The sequence below is a fragment of the Armigeres subalbatus genome, chromosome 3 (assembly GCF_024139115.2).
Source record: "Armigeres subalbatus isolate Guangzhou_Male chromosome 3, GZ_Asu_2, whole genome shotgun sequence".
Lineage (NCBI taxonomy): Eukaryota > Metazoa > Arthropoda > Insecta > Diptera > Culicidae > Armigeres > Armigeres subalbatus.
The window spans coordinates 366,759,920-366,779,609 of NC_085141.1; the positions used below are offsets into that span (position 1 = coordinate 366,759,920).

The 19,690-nt window shown below is 41.1% G+C and overlaps 2 protein-coding genes across 6 annotated transcripts in view; both read left to right on the top strand.

The window, feature by feature from the left end:
* The window catches only part of LOC134226352 (sphingomyelin phosphodiesterase), a 291,906-nt gene that overhangs the window by 59,602 nt on the left and 212,614 nt on the right, over positions 1-19,690 (top strand). The gene's annotated exons all lie outside the window — the stretch shown is intronic.
* Positions 12,957-17,572, top strand: LOC134223500 (uncharacterized protein K02A2.6-like). The gene is made up of 2 exons (XM_062702664.1): positions 12,957-15,232; positions 16,762-17,572. The coding sequence occupies exons 1-2, from the start codon at positions 13,057-13,059 to the stop codon at positions 17,424-17,426; spliced, it is 2,841 nt and encodes a 946-aa protein (XP_062558648.1). The 5' UTR covers positions 12,957-13,056; the 3' UTR covers positions 17,427-17,572.

Genomic DNA, 19,690 nt, shown 5'->3' on the forward strand with positions numbered 1-19,690 from the left:
TTATTTATTGCTTTTTATTTAACAATCTGAACTATTTTGTTAAGAAAATTATTTTGAGCTTTTTAGTGGAATGTCTTCACTTGTCATAAGACGAGTTTGTACAATCCCATTGAATTCCACCACTTAATTGTATCTTGACAGATACGTATTTCGACCTCAACAGTAAGGCCGTCTTCAGTGTCTCGTAGACGGGCTTACTGTTGAGGTTAAAATACGTATCTGTCAAGATACAATTAAATTTGTAAAATTTGTGTGTGGACGAGTGTTAGCTGATGACGGTTCCTGTTTCTGTTTGCATTGTGCTGGTGTTGTCGGATAGTTCTAGGGGACGAAAATTGCCTAGACCGGCACCGGGGAACGAACCCAGCCACGCTCAGCATTATATTGCTTTGTAGCCGCGCGTCTTACCGCTAGGCTAAGGAGGGCCCCAGGTGGAGGCGGAGACTATGGACAGCCAAAGCGTTGAGTCGTTGAGGATAAGCTTTTAGTTAGGAACTAAATTAACATGAAATTTGGGCGTGGATGGAAGCTGCAGTAGCTTCCATGCTTCGCAAAACACGCTCCAGCGTAACACCAAAAAAAGCATCAATCATGTCTTGTAGCTTATTGAGAGCATTTGCGTGCGCTTTTACTATGTGATCACCCTGCTCCAATATGCCTCGCTTGTTCAATAAGACCCATTAATTACGTAACGCAAAAATTGACCATTTTCAACCCCCTCTCCCTATCTCACACTTTTTGTATGGATTGCGTCACTGGTTTAAAATGAATCCTCCAAAAGTGCATATTGCAAAGGATAGGAAATCTGGTCACATTACCCTAAGCTATGGCAGTGTATCCCCAGTGAATCCAAACTGAGTATGGCGAGTTGCATTTGATACCGCCGTTCATGTTTGAGAAATATTGTAGATCCAGTTGAAAACCGAACTGAGCTCTCGCGACAATAGCATTTTCTCACATTTCCGGATGTCGCAACTGCATTGCGAGTGGTGCGCATGATGGCGGTATGGTATATATGCGCACTACTCGCGATGCAGTTGCGACTTCCGGAAATGTGAGAAAATGCGATTGTCGCGATAGCTCAGTTCGGTTTTCAACTGGATCTACAATATCCATATTGATCTCTGCGACTGCGTTATAATACAATGTTAACCATGCCCAATAATAGATGCAACGAAGGAGGTGCACATACATCCAAAATACATACACAGAGCAAAAAAAAAGTTGGGATTCCAACATTTTCAACATCTTATTATGACAATAAGGAAAATGTTGTGTTTTTAAGAGCTAAAACATTTCATTCGATATAGATAAATTGATTGATCTGAAAGTTTTTCTCAAGTTTGAAATTTTTATTTTAACAGTGAAAATACTTAAAACAAAAATTGTAAAATATTTAATCATGGTTCAACATTTCACATTTTTGGCAACACTGGCAGGAAGAAAAATGTAACTGGCAACTTACTATCTGTCAGTGAGTTGCAAAAATATGTTGAAAAGTTTGTAAGTCCGCTTATGTTTTTCGGGAGATTATAAATGAGCACATTTGCTCTGGACCCTGGACCTTGAGGCGCTAGAATAGTCCTACCACCGACAAAGCTAGTCCTACAAATTGATCAGCAGGGAGTCAGCGAAGGCCGCTTATAGCCGTTATAAATACATCACTGGACCAAGTTTCCTCAGTCAGCATTCCAGTAAGGGATTCCGTCGATAAGGTTACAGAGTGTGCAGCTGGTTCGTAGTTTGTAAGTTATTAATTACATCTAAATGCTAATTATTATATCTTTTTTCACATCAATGATTCCTCACCCTCCAAAACGGACGATCCCAGGAAAACAGAGACAGGGTCTCGTGTGAAGAAAAAGGCAAATTAAATCTGCTGAACGTTTGCTATAGAAAGAACCGGATAAAGTGAGGAGAACATCAAATTAGTACGACACCGCGGAAGGTTGTCTTTGTCGTGGGACCAGCTTACCAGCGTCCGCCATTCGGTTTGACGAAGGCGCGCAGCTGCCATCTAGTGGAGACGGACGTGTGCGTGAAATCACTGTATTTCAACATGGTGAACATAGGAAATATATTTTAAATTGCTTTAAAAATGTTTTTAAAACTGATTTACCAAAAGATTTTAAATACGTAGCATTAGAAATTTGGAAAACTACATGTTTGACTACTTATCAATACATGTTTTTTTAATCAAAATAATTCAACTTTAGTGTTGCTAATCTGAAAGTAAAAGAAATTTCTAACTCGAAAAATCTAACTATTTCCGGCTAAAATGCGTTTTAACGGTTTAACAAGAATTTTAAAATTGACGTCCTATATGCCTTGCCGGGTGAAATAAAAAAGCATCACCCAACCCCCATTTTGTTTTCTCGCTGCCGTCAAGGCGAATTGGAGCTTCTGCTATAACAACTAGTGGAACATGTTATGCGTGATCACCGGGAAAACAGTGGCATTACTATCCCAACGAGACGGACCACGAGATGAACAGTAAGAACACAGCACCGCAATTCCGGCGCAATGAAATGCCTACCTAGAACCCGGTATTGAATAGTAAAGTACAGGAAAGATACAATCAATATTATTTTTATATTGCCGATTTCACCAATTTGAAGAGCTATGTGTAGATTGTGATTTGCCCGCTTCTTTTTCTCACACTCACTCTCATTTCGGGTTGATCGATTTTTGTTACTGAAATTTACCCAATTATAACCCATTACTCGTTAGTCACATGTAAGCGTGTACACTAAATCGATTCCCGCCATGAATTGACGTCTATTTGTTTTCAGATTGGGCACTCACACTCAAATATTATACACGGAAAATCAAACTTTTTTGAGTGTATTGAGTGTGAGAAAAAGATGACTGTGAGAAAAAAAATCTCGCAGAACTCTTATAAAGTGCAAAAAGCGCAATAAATATGAAGAAATTTATTTTAATTGTTTTGATTGAAATTGGAAATGCAAAACATTTGTTCTTCTGAAGGTATGACAGTGATTTCAATGTAAAATACACATTTAATTTCAAGAAGAAAATGTTATTTTAAAAGTAAAATACTCTCTTAGTTTTGAGAGTAAAATGTTACTTTGAAAGGTCGGCTCTTATCAAAGTAGTTACCGAAGTGACATTTTTTTAATTGTAGTTTTAACAATCTTTTACTTTCTACTGAAAATCACTAACGGATTTTCTTAATTTTACCAACGTTTCTTTTAATTCCACCAACGATTTTTTTTTTGTGTAGGGACATTAATACAGTTGAAAAATTGTTTGGCTTCCTTCCGGTTTCCTCCTCTGGCATTCCAGGCCTTACTATTCGTCTTACAGTCGCATTAACCAAACTAAGCTCTAGTTTTGCCCATATAAGTGCTACGTTTTCATAATTCTCCAGGACATTCTCCAGTATTCCTGCATATCGAATGCTATAAATTTATATAGCATACACGCTCAGATTAGTGTACGCAAATTTAGGATATACATCACTAGAAGCTGGCGGAGGAAGTCCTTGGCGAGACGGTCAAAGTGAGGGCACTCACGATGGAGGTGAATCTAAGGGTTAAAGACCTGGACGAGATCACCGAAGTCGAAGAGCTCGACACGGCACTGCGGCGACAGTGTGAAGTGGAGGCGTCCACCGCAGCCGTTCGGCTACGGAAGGGTCCGGCAGGGACACAGGTTGCAGTGGTTCGGCTATCTGCAGCGGACGCCTCCAAGGTAGTCAAGTTAGGGAGCGTCAAGGTGGGGTGGTCGGTATGCTCTGTGGGCATATATGAGCAACCCGAAGTTTATTTCAAGTGCCTGGAACCGGGGCACAAGAAATGGGACTGCAAAGGCCCTGACAGAAGCAAGCTTTGTCGACGCTGCGGATTGGAGGGACATAAGGCACAATGCTGCACGAGCCCTCCCAACTGTTTGATCTGTTCCAGCAAAGCTGCGAACAGCAAGCACCCCATGGGGGGTTCGAAGTACCCGGGGTTTAAACGTGCTGCAAAATCACAGCAATTTATCGGCTTTTGCAGAGGACATTGCGCGAATCCGTTTGATCATTGTGTCAACGATCACTTCAGCGTTCCCGAATAACGTTCGAAGTCGCGACATAACAGCTGTCTCGGGATCAACAGCAAACTTTTGACTGAAGATAGTGCACGATCGTATAAGCTTCTTTCCAATCGGTCTAACAATTCATCATTACTAAACCCACACCAGGGCCCTCCTTAGCCGTGCGGTAAGACGCGCGGCTACAAAGCAAGACCATGCTGAGGGTGGCTGGGTTTGATTCCCGGTGCCGGTCTAGACAATTTTCGGATTGGAAATTGTCTCGACTTCCCTGGGCATAAAAGTATCACCGTGCTAGCCTCATGATATACGAATGCAAAAATGGTAACCTGGCTTAGAAACCTTGCAGTTAATAACTGTGGAAGTGCTTAATGAACACTAAGCTGTGAGGCGGCTCTGTCCCAGTGTGGGGATGTAATGCCAATAAGAAGAAGAAGAAGAAACCCACACATCCTATTGGTGCGATCGTAGGCTACAATGAACCGTGGCCAATCCTCTGGATCGCCACCAAAACGAGGTAGGTCTTTTACCGTTTGACGTGCCGCTAAATACATACTAGTCAATTGAATAGTCGGTTGATCTATTGAACCAGCAGGGATATTTTGCGGAGAATGTGTTTCGTATCGTGGTAACGGTGTGCATCAGAACAGGATCATATCCAATATTATCTGTTTGCTCAAGCCATTCGTTGATCATCAACGCGTTATTCTCGAAGTTATCATCTTCCTCTGAATCATACTCGCTTGCGGCCAAAATAGATTTACCCAACTCTAAACGTTCTTCCAACTGTCGTCGCTCCAATTCTTGTTTGGCTTCCAGTGCTTTTAGCTGATGCTCACGTAATTTAACCGAGTGTTTGAAAATTTGACTCTTTTTTTCTGAGAGCGATTTCACAGTTGGCACCGCCAATGACACATTTATCACACCGCCGATATTTACGTTTTTCTTTATGGCACCAGTGCATCGCTGTGGAGCTTTCTGTGGAGAGCGGAGGGGGGGGGGGGGGTTGAAACGCTTTGTTGTGTAATTCAAGACGCTGTACAAGTACATGCATTTGCTTCTTTGCTTCTTGTGTTCTTCTCTTTCAGCCGCAAGACGTTGTTCCAATTTTAACTGTGCCATCAAATCACGATTTAGATTCATAACATCATCTTGAGTTGGTGTCGATGTCACCGGAGTAATTAACTTTGCTTGAGGATTATCAAAAGACTTATGCATGCAACTGTGACAATGGTTGCAACTCTATATGACTCTATCTTTTTGTCTTCCGCAACCGGTAACCGAAGGTAAACTACCTGCATGCCAAAACAGACCGCCTCTTAGGCGTACAGAGTTCTTGTCGACCTTTGTACCGCACTGGTCTCTGACAGCAGAGACGACGACGTCCTTGCTTGCACTGGAGGGTCACTTCCGCCCCCAATGACCTCACCTCGGCGTCGTCACTCAAGACCTCTTGGGCCAGCTTCATGTAGTTAGTCCCATTAGTTCTACTGACCAGCTGCCAGGGATTTTCAGTCCAGGCTGGCTTGTACCCTCTTGCGGCCCGGCGACTTGCGCCTGGTTGGTGCCTTTCGCCTTTTTGGGCCGAGAATTCCCTTCGGGCTCCTCTGCACCCCGATCTGCTCCGTCCAGACGACGTTTGGCCTTTATGGTCGCACGTCATTTGGCTTTGCACTGAGCGCCTTCACCGGATTGCTGCCTGAGCCGTTTCGCGCAGTCTTTTCTTCATTGGCCGTCAAGGCGATATAAATCGCCTCTTGGGCCATGGTCGCTCCTCCAAGGAAGGAGAAGGCATCGGCTTGAGCACATTTGTCGGCCTTCTTCTTCCTATTGGCATTACATCCCCACAGTGGGACAGAGCCGCCTCGCAGCTTAGTGTTCATTAAGCACTTCCACAGTTATTAACTGCAAGGTTTCTAAGCCAGGTTACCACCCAAGTAACCAAAAGTTCCTTTAAGAGTACGTTTTTCGTTTAATCAGATTCACTGAGCTGCTTAAGCGAAAAATGTACTCTTAAAGAAATTTTTGGTTACTTGGGCATTTTTGCATTCGTATATCATGAGGCTAGCACGATGATACTTTTATGCCCAGGGAAGTCGAGACAATTTCCAATCCGAAGATTGCCTAGACCGGCACCGGGAATCGAACCCAGCTACATGGTCAGCATAGTCTTGCTTTGTAGCCGCGCGTCTTACCGCACGGCTATGGAGGGCCCTTCCCACCACCCGCCTGTTAAACGCATCCTGTTCTTGTCTTGCGACTCGAACAGCCTGGCGGAGCATCCGAAGGATCTGTTTCAGTTCCTTACTAATGTTTTGCCTTGCGTTCGCGAACTCGATGTTATCATCGAGTTGCTCCACCCGCTGCTAGTTGCAGCCTCCGTCACTCCGCTCTCCGCCTCTCTGGGAGTAGACCTGTGCGCTGACGCACCACGCCGCCGCCGATATTTATTGATATACATCGACGCCGGTCAAGGTGTCGGCGCCGCGCTATACCCGGTAAAAATCGTTTACTCATTAATGGGTACTTTTTGTCTGCTATCTCTTTCTCTCTGCTGAAAAATTTACCCATTTTGGGAGAATAAGTGGATTTACTCATTTAAATGAGTAGATCCACTTATTCTCTCAAAATGGGTAAATTTTTCAGCAGAGTGAAAGAGATAGCAAAGAAAAAGTACCCATTAATGAGTAAACGTGTTTCTCCGTGTAGGGCACTGCACGAACGAATCTCTTTCTCTTTTCTTCTTCAGGGAATTTGACGTTTACTGGCCTTGTTGTTTTCAAACTTCTTTGCAGCGCGAAAGAGACAAAGAAATTAGAAAACAACAAGGCCAGTAAACGTCAAAATTTATGAAGAACGAAAGAGAAAGAGATGTTTCCGTGCAGTGCCCTATACGCCGATTGGCTCCACGCCACCGAATTTCGTATTTCACGCCGATGATTGGCCAAACACAAAAATCACAGTGTGCAGTACGTTTGCATCTGCCGAACAAAGGCAACCTATCGGCATTAATTATTGTGCCTTGCAAAAAAAGACATCTTTTGTAATAATTTTCCAAGGCTCTCATAGAGCTTGAGCTTGAGCTTGAGCTTGATTGACTGCTCGTAGTTGCTTTTCCATTATGACCAGATCAGCTGTTCTTGCACAGGGAACCAACAGATGTTTGCTTGGGACTAGCAAACATCTTCAATGTACAAGTACTGGTGATCTCATTTGTTAGGTCATACTGGCGCCTGCCACGTCAGAATGCAAGTCAATGTAGGGAAGGGGGAGGAAATGATGATGCAATCACTTGCCCACTGCAAGCCGAATATACCTCTGCACTTGCCACGAGTTCATGCGGAATTTGTTGGAATTTCTGGGTTAGGTTGAAGAGGCAGAGGTCCGTCTTGGTTAACGAGCTGCCAATGTGATAGATAGGAGAAGGTAACTGATGGAATTTCTAATTGGATGTAGGAAACGAGCTCTATAGTTCATTTCCAATTCTAGCAGATTACTGATAGAATACTCAAGTTGAACATATAGGAATAGTAATGGAAACGGTATGGAAGTCCATTTCCAGTTCTAGCGATTGCTAGAACATGAGAAATAAAGAGAAAGATACAAAGTAGGAGAATGGAACGGACCTGGGATTGAACCCACGACCTCCTGCGTATGAGGCAGAAGCAGTAGCCATATGACTACCAAGCCCGCAGTAATAATTTTCCAAGGCTCTCATAGATGTGAAAAATTTCTCCGCAGTAAAAAAGAACGTGCTATCAAAGCATTCATCGCCACAATCCACAACGTGGTGACCAAATTGTTAAAAATATCAAAGTAACTTTTTTTTCTGCAGGTATGTTTTTCTTTGCGACTAAAAAGGAGTAAATTTTTGTATGCGTGGGACAATAAATAGCTATTATACCTTTAGCACATTTGTTTACTTTTATCTCTGTCACTTTTACCCGCATTGGCGTGTTAAATGTTAGGTCATCCAAGAACTTCCTGGTTACAGACCTACAAATAAGCGAGCGTATCGATGAACTTCTAATCTCATATATAACTTCATGCAGAAAACCCTAATTTTGGTCGCATTGGATGGTTCATCATCTTTGAAAGGTTTGAAACATATAATTAAAGCTTCTGGAACTGAAGCACGATAGGGCACGTGACCCACCAAATTGAGCATTTCCTTCATTCCTCCTTGTACTTCAATTGCCAGGATTGTTCTGAATAAATTTTCGATTTATTGTGATAAACCATTCCCAAAGAAATGTTTTTTGATTTTCTTGAAATAATTTCCGAAGAAAGTCCTGGAGGAAGTTCTGAACAAATACCTGAAGAAAATTCCTGAGGAATTTCTGGATTTATTTCCGTAGTAATTTCTGGAGGATTTTCTGAAGGAACGCCTGGAGAAAATTCCGGAGGAATTCTTGGAGGAATGTCCAAAGAAATTTTTCAAGAAATTTGAGAATGTTGATAAATCCTTTAGGAGTTTCTTTGGAAATTGCTCTAGGAATTCATAGATATCTGAAAATTCTTCCTAGAATTTTGGGAGGAAATGGCGGAGGAAATTCTGAAGGAATTACCAAATGAAATTCCGAGGAAATGGAATGTCTAATGGATACATGGAAAAATTTCAGTGGAATTTTTTAAAAGTATATATTTGTGCACGTAGTTATCCACCATTCTGGCTTGAGTCTTGGTCTGCATACGGCTTCACCCAGTAGTGTTATTAATTAATTATAGTCGAATTCAATTACCATTCTGCTTTCAATGCACTGCTGCGTGAAGGACAAAAATCAGAGATGGCAACCCGTAAGCAGAGACACTTACGCGATGTCCGCGGGATAGAGGGAATCTCCTTTCAACAGTGTAATCCAACAGACTAATAAATAGATTCGCAATTCTTTTTGAGCTTTCCGAGGGATGGCTTTTTTGAGGAAAGACGCGTCAAATCTATTACAACTGTGATGAAGTTTACTCATCTACATGGGTAGATATTTTTAAAAGTATTTCAAAAAGAATTTCTGAAGGAATTGTCAGAATTGATCTTAGAAACATTTTTGAAGCAATTTCCAGAAGAATTCATTAAGAAAATTTCGAAAGCCCCATGAAGTTTCGAAGCAATTCTTGAGGGAAATTTCAAAGAATAACCTGGTTTTATTTGTGGAGGTTTTTTGAATCTATGTTGGCTTCGTAGCTAATTAATAGTTTGAAAATGAAACTATGCTTCCAGAAATCAAAGGAGAAAGCACTATGTGTGGGGGAACCCTTCTAGAAGAATTTCTTGAACGATTTTTCAAAGAGATGAACATAAGTATTTTCAGCAAAACTTGAAAATCAAAGACTTCATAGTATTTCATGTTTTTTCAACAATACATAAATTCATTGTTTGAAGAAATGCGATAGAGTTCATTAACCTTAACGAAAAGAATGTTATTTTCCTTCAACTTCACATTCAATAAATTATGTGAGTAATACACTGCAGGGTTTAGAAATTTGTTGCTTCTGATGATTTTTCAAACGTCCTGTTGTCATATCGGCATACCCCTCGTATTCTGGTTAGATCACACACACAGACTGAGAAGAGAGATGGAATCATTGTACTGCAGTCCGTCGCGTAGTTAAGTTCGCTAAAATATAATTCTCGTAAATCCATAAACGTGCGTTTTATTATAAGACGAGAACATGGTGTCAGAAGTGGGATAACTATTAGGTTTACGTTTTTTCGGCGTTAATTTCTTGAAATCGCGGAAAACGGAAAAAAAAACATTTTCGGTTCAATCATTAAATAGTGTGGGCAGCGGCGGCCATTTTGTTTTTTTTTTTCATTCGAGTGATTGGTTTTGGATCCTCATCGATATGGATCAAACGCAGTTCCAACAGTTTTTAAATTACCAGACGCAGCTATTTACAAAGCTGATGCAGGACATGGTGGCACAGCAGCCGTCATCTTCCAGTATTCCCGTTCCTCAACCTTCACCGCTAGCCATAGAGGGCGACATGGAACAGAATATGGATTTCTTCGAGCGGAGCTGGAACGAGTATACGAGAGCAACGGGAATGGACGATTGGCCACAAGGAGATAATGCAAAGAAAGTCAGTATTCTTCTGTCAGTAGTCGGTGAAGCAGCCAGAAGAAAATATTTCAATTTCGATCTAACAGCGGCACAACAGGCAGATCCCGCGACTGCACTGGCCGCCATTAAAGCTAAAGTCATCACAAAGCGCAACGTCATTATTGATCGACTGGATTTTTTTTCGGCTGGCCAATATTCAGTTGAATCAATCGATGATTATGTTAGTCGTCTCAAGACACTGGCAAAAGTAGCTAAGCTTGGTGTGATCGAGGATGAGCTTGTTACGTTCAAGATCGTCACATCTAACCGATGGCCACAACTGAAGGCGAAAATGTTATCCATGGCTGACATCACGCTAATGAAAGCCGTGGATTTATGTAGAGCAGAAGAGATCGCGACCAAACGATCATTGGATTTGGCGATCCCAGCACCCAAAGTGGTAGAGGTTAACAAGGTGAGTCAAGGCAAAGCAGCAGTGAGCTATCCCCGTTGCAAATTTTGCGGAGACCGTCACGAATTCAGCAAAGGAAGTTGCCCTGCCTTAGGCAAACGCTGTCATAAGTGCAACGGAAAGAACCACTTTGGAAAAGTATGCAAGGCCAACAGGAAACGGAAACAACGGGGATCACGACGAATAAAAGAGGTGAAGGACCAAAGCAGTGACTCAAACGATGAAACTTCAGGATGCGACGAATCTTCGGATGAATCGGACGCGGAATACGAGATTGGGAAGATTTTCGACAACTCGGATCATGGAGGCAGTGTTCTGGCTGAACTCGATCTGAAATTCGCTAATGTTTGGAAGTCCGTAACATGTGAGGTGGATACAGGCGCCAACACTAGTCTGATTGGATTTGCAAGACTAGCAAAACTTTGTGAAATCGATCATCCTCCAATGCTGCCTTCGAAGCTACGCCTTCAAAGCTTCGGAGGAAATCCAATTAAGGTACTAGGTCAAGTCAAGATCCCATGTCGACGCAAAGGAAAGAAATACCGATTGGTGCTTCAAGTAGTGGACGTCGACCATCGTCCCTTGCTATCGGCAAAAGCAGCTCGTGAATTGGGTTACGTCAAGTTCTGTAAGACAGTCATGTTCAGCAAATCGAAGTCTATGAATACATCCGATGAGCTTTTGAATATTTATCGAATTAAGGCACAGCAGATAATAGATAACCTTTGGCGTAAATAAGGGGGGGCTAGGGGGGGCTTAGCCCTCCCTAGAAAAAAATTAGCCCCCCCTAGGATTTGATAAGTTAGTTAGTAGTGATATCAGTTTTCAACATATAGCATAATGAATTACCGAAAAAGTTTGAAGACTAAAGAGTTATCTCTCATATTCATTCTATCATACTTAATGAAATGAGTGGAAAAAATTAGCTTCTTTCTGAATTCTGAGAAAGATTCCTATCAGCATCCGAGAAGGATTCTCATCAGAATCCGAGAAGAATTCTTACTTCAATCTCTAAATAATTCTTTTCGGATTCATCGAAGTATTCCAATCGTAATCCAGAAGAATTCCTACTGGATTCTTTCCAGTATTGTTAAGCAATACCCTTGGGAATCTGTGAAAAATACCCTTTAAAATCCATGGAAGATTTGCTTTAGAATCTCTCGTTGATTTGCTCCGGAAGATCTCCAGATTCGTTTTAAGATTGGTTTAGGAATTCCTTGACAAATCAGAATCCTTCGGCGATTTGCTTCGTAATCCTTTGAAGATTTAATTCGGAGTCTCTCGACGTTTTGCAAATGATCTGCGTTGGGATCTCTAGACGATAAGGAATCCGGCTGACGATTAGCTTCGGAATCCCACGAAGAATTGCTTCAGAATCATTCGACGTTTCGTTTCGGAATACATCGACGGTTTGCTTCAGAATTTCTCATAGATTTTGTTCAGAGTCCCTAAATGATTTTTTTTTGGAACCATTCGATGATTTGCTTCGAAATCCTTTGATGATTTGCATCGGAATCCCTCAACGATTTGCTTCAACATTCTTGGAGGATTCCCTTCGGGATCGCTGGAGGATTCTTTTCGAAATAACTGAAGGATTAATTCGGAGTCGCTCGACGATTTGCTTCGAAGTCCTTCGACGGATTGCTTCGGAATCCTTCGACGATATGCGTCTTCATCCCTGGAACATTGCTCACGAAATACCTGGAACCATCATATTGGAATTCCTGGAGGGTTTTCGACGAAATCCCGGGAATATTCCCCTTCAAATTCCTGAAATATTCCCGTCGAAATTCCTGGAGGGTGAAGAATCCCTGCTACATTCTCGTCGGAATCTCTGAAATTTTTCCGTTGGAATTCCTGAAACATTCCCTCCGAAATCTCTAGTGGATTCCCTTCATGATCCCTGAAGGCTCCCATCGGTATTCTCGTCGAAATATCTAGAGATTTCCGTCAGAGTCCCTGGAACATTCCAGTCAGCATCACTAAAGGATTGTCATCAGAATTCTTGGAAGATTCTCGGTGGAATCCATGGAAAGTTGCACTATTTTTTTTCATTTGAGATAGATAGAATATTTATGAAGTATGCAAATCTATCCACTGCCTGACGCTAGTTGAGCGCAATTAAACATAGACTGTGAGTTGTTGCTCACACGTGCACACGTGCACGTGCTTGAGAAAAGAGAATAATATGAATGAGTGTGATGGATCCGCAATTGCCTTAGGTGGTTGGACTGCATTTGTCACATTACCGCTGATAACTTGATGATGAGATGTTAAAATGTTCGAGAATTTTCAAAAAGAGGGTCAATTTTGAGAAAAAATATAAAGGGGCTATAGCCCCCCCTAGGCATCGGAGGTAGTTACGCCAATGTAGATAACCACAAAAGTTTGTTCACCGGTTATGGGAAATTTTCCGATACGGTTTCGTTGGAAATCGATGATAGTGTTATTCCGTCGATCCAGCCTCCTAGACGGATACCGATCGCGATGAGAGAAAAGCTCAAGAAGGAACTCGTACAGCTGGAGAAGGATGGAATGATAGTCAAAGAACCATCACATACGGACTGGGTGAGTAATTTGGTTATTGTTCGTCGCCCCGGATCCGATGGGATTCGAGTGTGTTTGGATCCTGTCATGCTGAATAAAGCGTTGAAAAGACCAAACTTGCAATTTGTGACACTGGACGAAATCCTGCCAGAACTTGGGAAAGCCAGAGTATTTTCCACTGTGGACGCTAGGAAGGGGTTTTGGCATGTAGTATTGGACGAAACAAGTAGTAAATTGACTACATTCTGGACACCCTTCGGTCGTTTTCGTTGGACACGATTACCCTTTGGCATTTCATCAGCGCCGGAGATTTTCCAGCTAAAGCTACAGGAAGCCATCGAAGGCTTGGAAGGCGTGGAATGTATAGCAGATGACGTGCTAATATACGGAATTGGCGATACATTTGAAGAGGCATTAGTTAGCCACAACAAATGTCTGGAAGCACTCCTGGTCAGGCTGGAGCAAAAGAATGTGAAGCTTAATTTATCGAAACTCAAGCTGTGCCAAACTTCAGTCAAGTTTTACGGACATGTGCTCACCGATCATGGATTGAAGCCAGACGAGAGCAAAGTTTCTGCCATCAGAGATTTCCCCAGGCCGACCAACAGAAAGGAGGTGCACCGTTTTGTTGGGATGGTAAATTATCTGAGCCGTTTCGTTAAAAATCTCAGTATGAATTTGGTCAACTTACGAAGCTTAATATCCGAGGAAGTGCCATGGAAGTGGTCGAAGATTGAAGAAGACGAATTCACCAACGTAAAATCATTGTTTGCGGATGTCGGTACTCTGCGTTACTACGATCCCAATCTACCACTGACAATAGAGTGTGATGCCAGCTGCTACGGTTTGGGTGCGGCAGTCTTTCAACAGGATAGTGTTGTTGGTTTCGCATCTAGAACCCTAACAACAGCAGAAAAGAACTACGCTCAGATCGAAAAAGAGCTACTAGCAATCTTGTTTGCCTGTCTACGATTCGACCAACTCATCGTCGGCAATCCGAAAGCTGTTGTCAAGACGGACCACAGACCACTAATCAACATCTTTCAAAAACCACTCTTATCGGCTCCGCGCCGGCTACAGCATATGCTTTTAAATTTGCAGCGATACAGCCTAACGATAGAGTACGTGAGCGGAAAAGATAATGTCGTCGCGGACGCTCTTTCTCGAGCTCCGATGGTCAGCGAACCTGAAGATCAATATAGAAAGATGAACATCTTTAAGGTGCTTAAGGAAGTCGAGGACGTTAATCCGACAATCTACTTGAGCATTTCGCACCAGCGCCTAAGTGAAATAATCCAAGAAACGGAAAAGGATTCAACGATGCAGACAATCATTAAATTCATACACCACGGGTGGCCGAGGACAGTCGATAAAGTGCCAGATACAGTTCGAATATACTACAACTATCGAAACGAATTGAGTACTGTTGATGGAGTGGTTCTGCGGTATGATAGAATAGTGGTCCCGTACGTGTTGCGTCGCAAAATGATTGACTGCTGTCATGTTAGTCATGGTGGCGTGGAAGCAACGCTGAAGCTAGCAAGAGCCAATCTTTTCTGGCCTGGCATGAGCTGCCAAATAAAGGACGTGGTTAAGGAGTGTACTGTTTGTGCAAAGTACGCTGCATCTCAAGCAAATCCTCCAATGATGAGTCACAGCATACCGGTATTCCCTTTCCAAATGGTGAGTATGGATGTTTTTCTCGCAGAATACCGTGGGCGTAAGCAGAAATTTCTTGTCACGGTCGACCACTACTCTGATTACTTTGAGGTTGACCTTTTGGAAGATTTGACTCCGGACACCGTCATTCGGGTGTGTAAAAGAAATTTCGCTCGTCACGGTGTACCACAAACGGTCTTGACGGACAACGGCACAAATTTCATCAACCGCAAAATGGTCCAGTTTGCTCACGATTGGGACTTTGAGCACATAACATCTTCACCGCATCATCAGCAGGCAAATGGAAAGTCGGAGGCGGCGGTGAAAATTGCAAAGCGAATGATGAAGAAATGCGAAGACACAGGTGAAGATTTTTGGTTCGCCCTTCTTCATTGGCGCAATGTGCCGAATAAAATAGGTACCAGTCCAACAGCACGGCTCTTCTCGCGATCAACTCGTTGCAGTCTGGGACGGGACTTGCAAAGAGGAAAAAATGTAACTTCAGCTGCTGCCAGCAGTGTTGCCACATTTTTATCTGTACCATGGGCTCAAAAATCTTTTTCATCTGTACCGAAATCTTCAAAAATCTGTACTATAATCTGTACCAGACAGTATGATGAATTTGTGATATTTAAAAATCTAAAAATTATAAGACATATATGCAATGCAACTCAATTTATTATTGAAATAGTTTTTTTTTTTAATTTGGATGGTTTCCTATGAGAGCGTAGATAACAAAATTCTTGGTCAACTTTTGAAATGTATCTATAAGTAATTTTTTTTCACAATATCTTAAAATGGATGATTTATATGTATATTTCCTTATTTGGAGCACTGTTTCAGAGATGAGTCAGCCGAGGACTGCAAGTCTCTTCAATAACGACAATAATATTAATTATCATTATTTGGAGCAAATACCTGTACAAGAATTGAAACCTAAAGCCCCTGAAGCCCTACCTTGCTTATGGTTACAAACGATAGATCAAGAATATATGAACCGATAACTTCTGAGTCGGAATCTTACGCGTTCAAGATGATAAGCTTTTTGATAGTTGACGCAAAATCCATTTTAACTTATCATAAAGACTGAAAGAGCCGAAAAAATACCGTCGTCGTTAAATAAGTGAGTTATATAGCAAATTGGACTCGATTATCCAGAAATTTGACAAATAAATTGTCAAAGAACATCATTTTTTTACGAATTCCATGTTTATTTTGCATCTGTTTCTTATTGTCATCATATACAATCAAATATAAATGTAGATTTACGAATCTGGAGTGGTTGCTTTAAAAAGGTCACAATATTAGCGATATAATCGTGTCTTTTTTTTACGGATAATTTAGTCTTTGAATAATCTAGACTGAAATGTCGTTGGAACGAACTTTTTGATTTCACCTCCATGATTTAAATATTTTTTATAGCAGAAGCATCTATTCGATGAAAACTGAAACAAAATATTTTTTTGTAAAGCTTGGTTTGTAAAAAATCTGTACCAATCTGTACTTATTGGAGAAAATCTGTAATCTGTACCGGACAGAATCTGTACCACAATTAGTCAAAAAATCTGTACCTTTCCAGATAAATCTGTACTTGTGGCAACACTGGCTGCCAGTCAACTGCTGTCACGAACTGTCAGGTGCAACCAGCAGCTTTTTGTGTGAAAGTATTGGTATCCCAAATAAAATATTCCGCATGAATTTTGTTTTACGAAGACTTTTTCACTTAAACGAGTATTCCAAATCATCCGTTTAGCTTATTAAAAATCAGATAGAAACTTGTGTTTTGTTCCCGGTATAAAAATGCTTATGAAAATGAATTTACTAATTCGTGAATTGTACACACTTTTATTGTGCTCAGAAGAGTCCACCCGGGGCTTAGGTGAAACAGTCAAGGAAACAGTTGAAACTCGATAATCAACTGTGATAAAAAGAAGAACAAGTGTCAAAACAAGGAAAAAGAAGCTGTCTTTGCCGGTCTCGTCTCAGGTTGCAGTGTACCATCATCCATTGAAAATTTGCTTCCAAAGGTCGTGGAAAATGTACCTGCGTCAATCGAGAAACAGCGTAAACGTTCCAAATTCCACTATGATAAGAAATCACGGCACTTACCAGAATTACAGGTGGGCTCTGCAGTGTTTGCTCAACTAAATCCAGAAGAGACAAAAGTGTGGACACCAGCAATCGTTAGCAATCAGCTGAGTGAACGCTCATATGTGGTGGACGTCGGTGGCTCTAAATATCGTCGAAGCTTGGTACACTTGAAGCCGCGAAATGTAAACACTCATCGAAACATCGAATCATCAACAACAACGGGGACAAACGGAACAACGTATCGTTGTGATCAACCCGATCAACCGCCACCCAACGGATCAAATGCAAGGACGAAAGATGTATCAACAACGCTTAATTCTTCAGCGAGCTGTGTGGCAGTACATAATTTTCAAAACAATCCGCCTCCTGTGATTCAATCATCTGATGATACACCGTTGATGACAGTTCCAGAGGTAACGTCTGATCAATCGTCTGAAAAGCAGCCACGCAGCAATAGAGTGACCAAACCACAGGTGACTCCCATTTCAACATCGATCCGACCCAGACGAGAAAAGCAGTTGCCCAACAAGCTGAGAGATTATGATTTAAGTTTTAAGTAAAATACATTTTTTTGAAAATGAGGAGGATGTTGTCATATCGGCATACCCCTCGTATTCTGGTTAGATCACACACACAGACTGAGAGTCAAGAGAGATGGAATCATTGTACTGCAGTCCGTCGCGTAGTTAAGTTCGCTAAAATATAATTCTCGTAAATCCATAAACGTGCGTTTTATTATAAGACGAGAACACGTCCTTTAATTGCCTTGGTGATTGATTTAAAATATCTAAATCAACCACCAAGGTCTTCCAATTTGTTATGTCCAAGCCTAGAATAGGTAGGTATATAAGACATTATACAAATAATAAATTTAAAAGTAAATCACAACTGGAACTATTTTCCGATGCCACCAAATGTGGATGGCATTTATTTATTTACTTCAAAACTAATCATTGAATCAAGGCATACTAGATGAGTTCCAAATGTTTTCTATAGGTGTACCTCTTGAACTAGATTTGTTTGATGTGATGTGATGTGACAACTCAATTGAGACTGCCTTGTTGTTTTTTATTCGGTTGCTCTGACGAGGTGGTCGCCAGTGCAGCAAAAGTAATTTGGTACAAAATATTCCAAATATCATGTATCAAAACTTGATGTTTTTCTTTCCGTTTCATCCATTATTTATGTAAGAGAAGCGAAAATATCAACTTTACAAACCTGCAATAACATGCTGCCCTACGAAAAACGCGCTGCCACCAATCGAAGTAATCGATTGTCATTTTCATCCAATCAGCAAACGGTACGATTGTGACAGCAAATCGGTACGATTTTTACTGACTACTTGACACATCCTATCCTAGGGAAAACTCATTGAAAGTTCCTTCATAAATTCCTTTCAGAATTCCTTTTTTTATTCCTTCAAAAAAGTCCCCAGGAATTATTTTAGATATTCATCCAAGAATTTCTTCAGAAAACTCTCCGGAAAGGGTTTTTTCACAATTTATGTAACGCTAAATTTGATGATTTTTCAGCCCCACCCTCCCCCACATAACTTTTGTATGGAAGGTTTATTTTCTTTGTATGGATCGTAACGCTCTTCCCCTACAGCGTTACGTAATTTGTGAAAGGCCCCAAAAGGCTCTGTATTTTTTTAAGAAAATCCATTGGAGCTTCCTCCAGTAAGTCCATAGGAATAAATTTTCAAAGGTTTACAGGAATTTCTGGAAGAGTTGCTGAAGGAATTTTTGGAGGAATGTCTTATAGGAAATCAGGAAAGAATTTCTGGAGAAAGTTCTAAATAAATTCCAAAGAGAAATTTTGAAATACCAAAAATATCTTCGTAGAGTTTCCAAAGAAATTCTTTGAGGAATTACTGGAAGAATTTCTATTAGAAATTTCTAGAAGAAATTCCTGAAGGAATTAAAAAAAAATACTAAATTGATCCTAACGGGATTTCCGAATGTATTCCTCAAACAGTGTCCGTGAGTATTCCTATGGAAATTTTTGAAGGATTTTCCATGAGTATTTTCTTGAGCAATTTTCAAAGTAATTCTCAAGGAAATTTTCGAATGAATTTCTGAAGAAATTCCCAAAAGACTCGGTAGAGGAATTTCCAAAGAAATGATTTCCAAGGAAATTCCTGAAGGAACTTTTGGAGAAATTTCGGAAAGAATTTCCAAAGAAATACCCAAATATATTTTCAATTCTTCGAGGAAGTTCTGAAGGAATTCATTAGGGAAAATCTAAATTAATTCTTGGAATTCCTTTTTCGATTTTCTGAGAAACATATTGAGCGATTTCTAAACGAATTTCTGGATTTATATACGAAGTACTTTCCAATAAACTTATGCGGCGTGATGCGGCAATGTCCTAGTGGAGGATGTAATGTACACTTTTTCTGTGGAAATACAAGCTATAGCTGTTAGGATGTTCACACCATCAGTTTGACTGTAGCTAGCAATTGTACAAAAAAAAAATCAAAATTCATAAAATGCATGATATGCCATGCCAGGTGATTTTGTTTGACGCCGCCGCCGTCGGTGTAAAAATGGCCTTACGCCGCCGCCGTTCACAAATACTTCGGCGCACAGGTCTATCTGGGAGGAGACCTCACTAAACCCCCCTTGTAAGAGGGGTCTACCAAAAATTGTTTCAATCCTCAAAATTCATTAATCCATAATAGGAACGCATGCACCAGTTGTGGCACTATTCTTAATTTTGGTTCCTTATATGGCAAATCCCATTGTTTTTTTATGGGATTGGCCAAATCGGGACCACTAGTGCGACAACTGGTGCAAAGGACGTCAAAAATTAAGTAAAATCA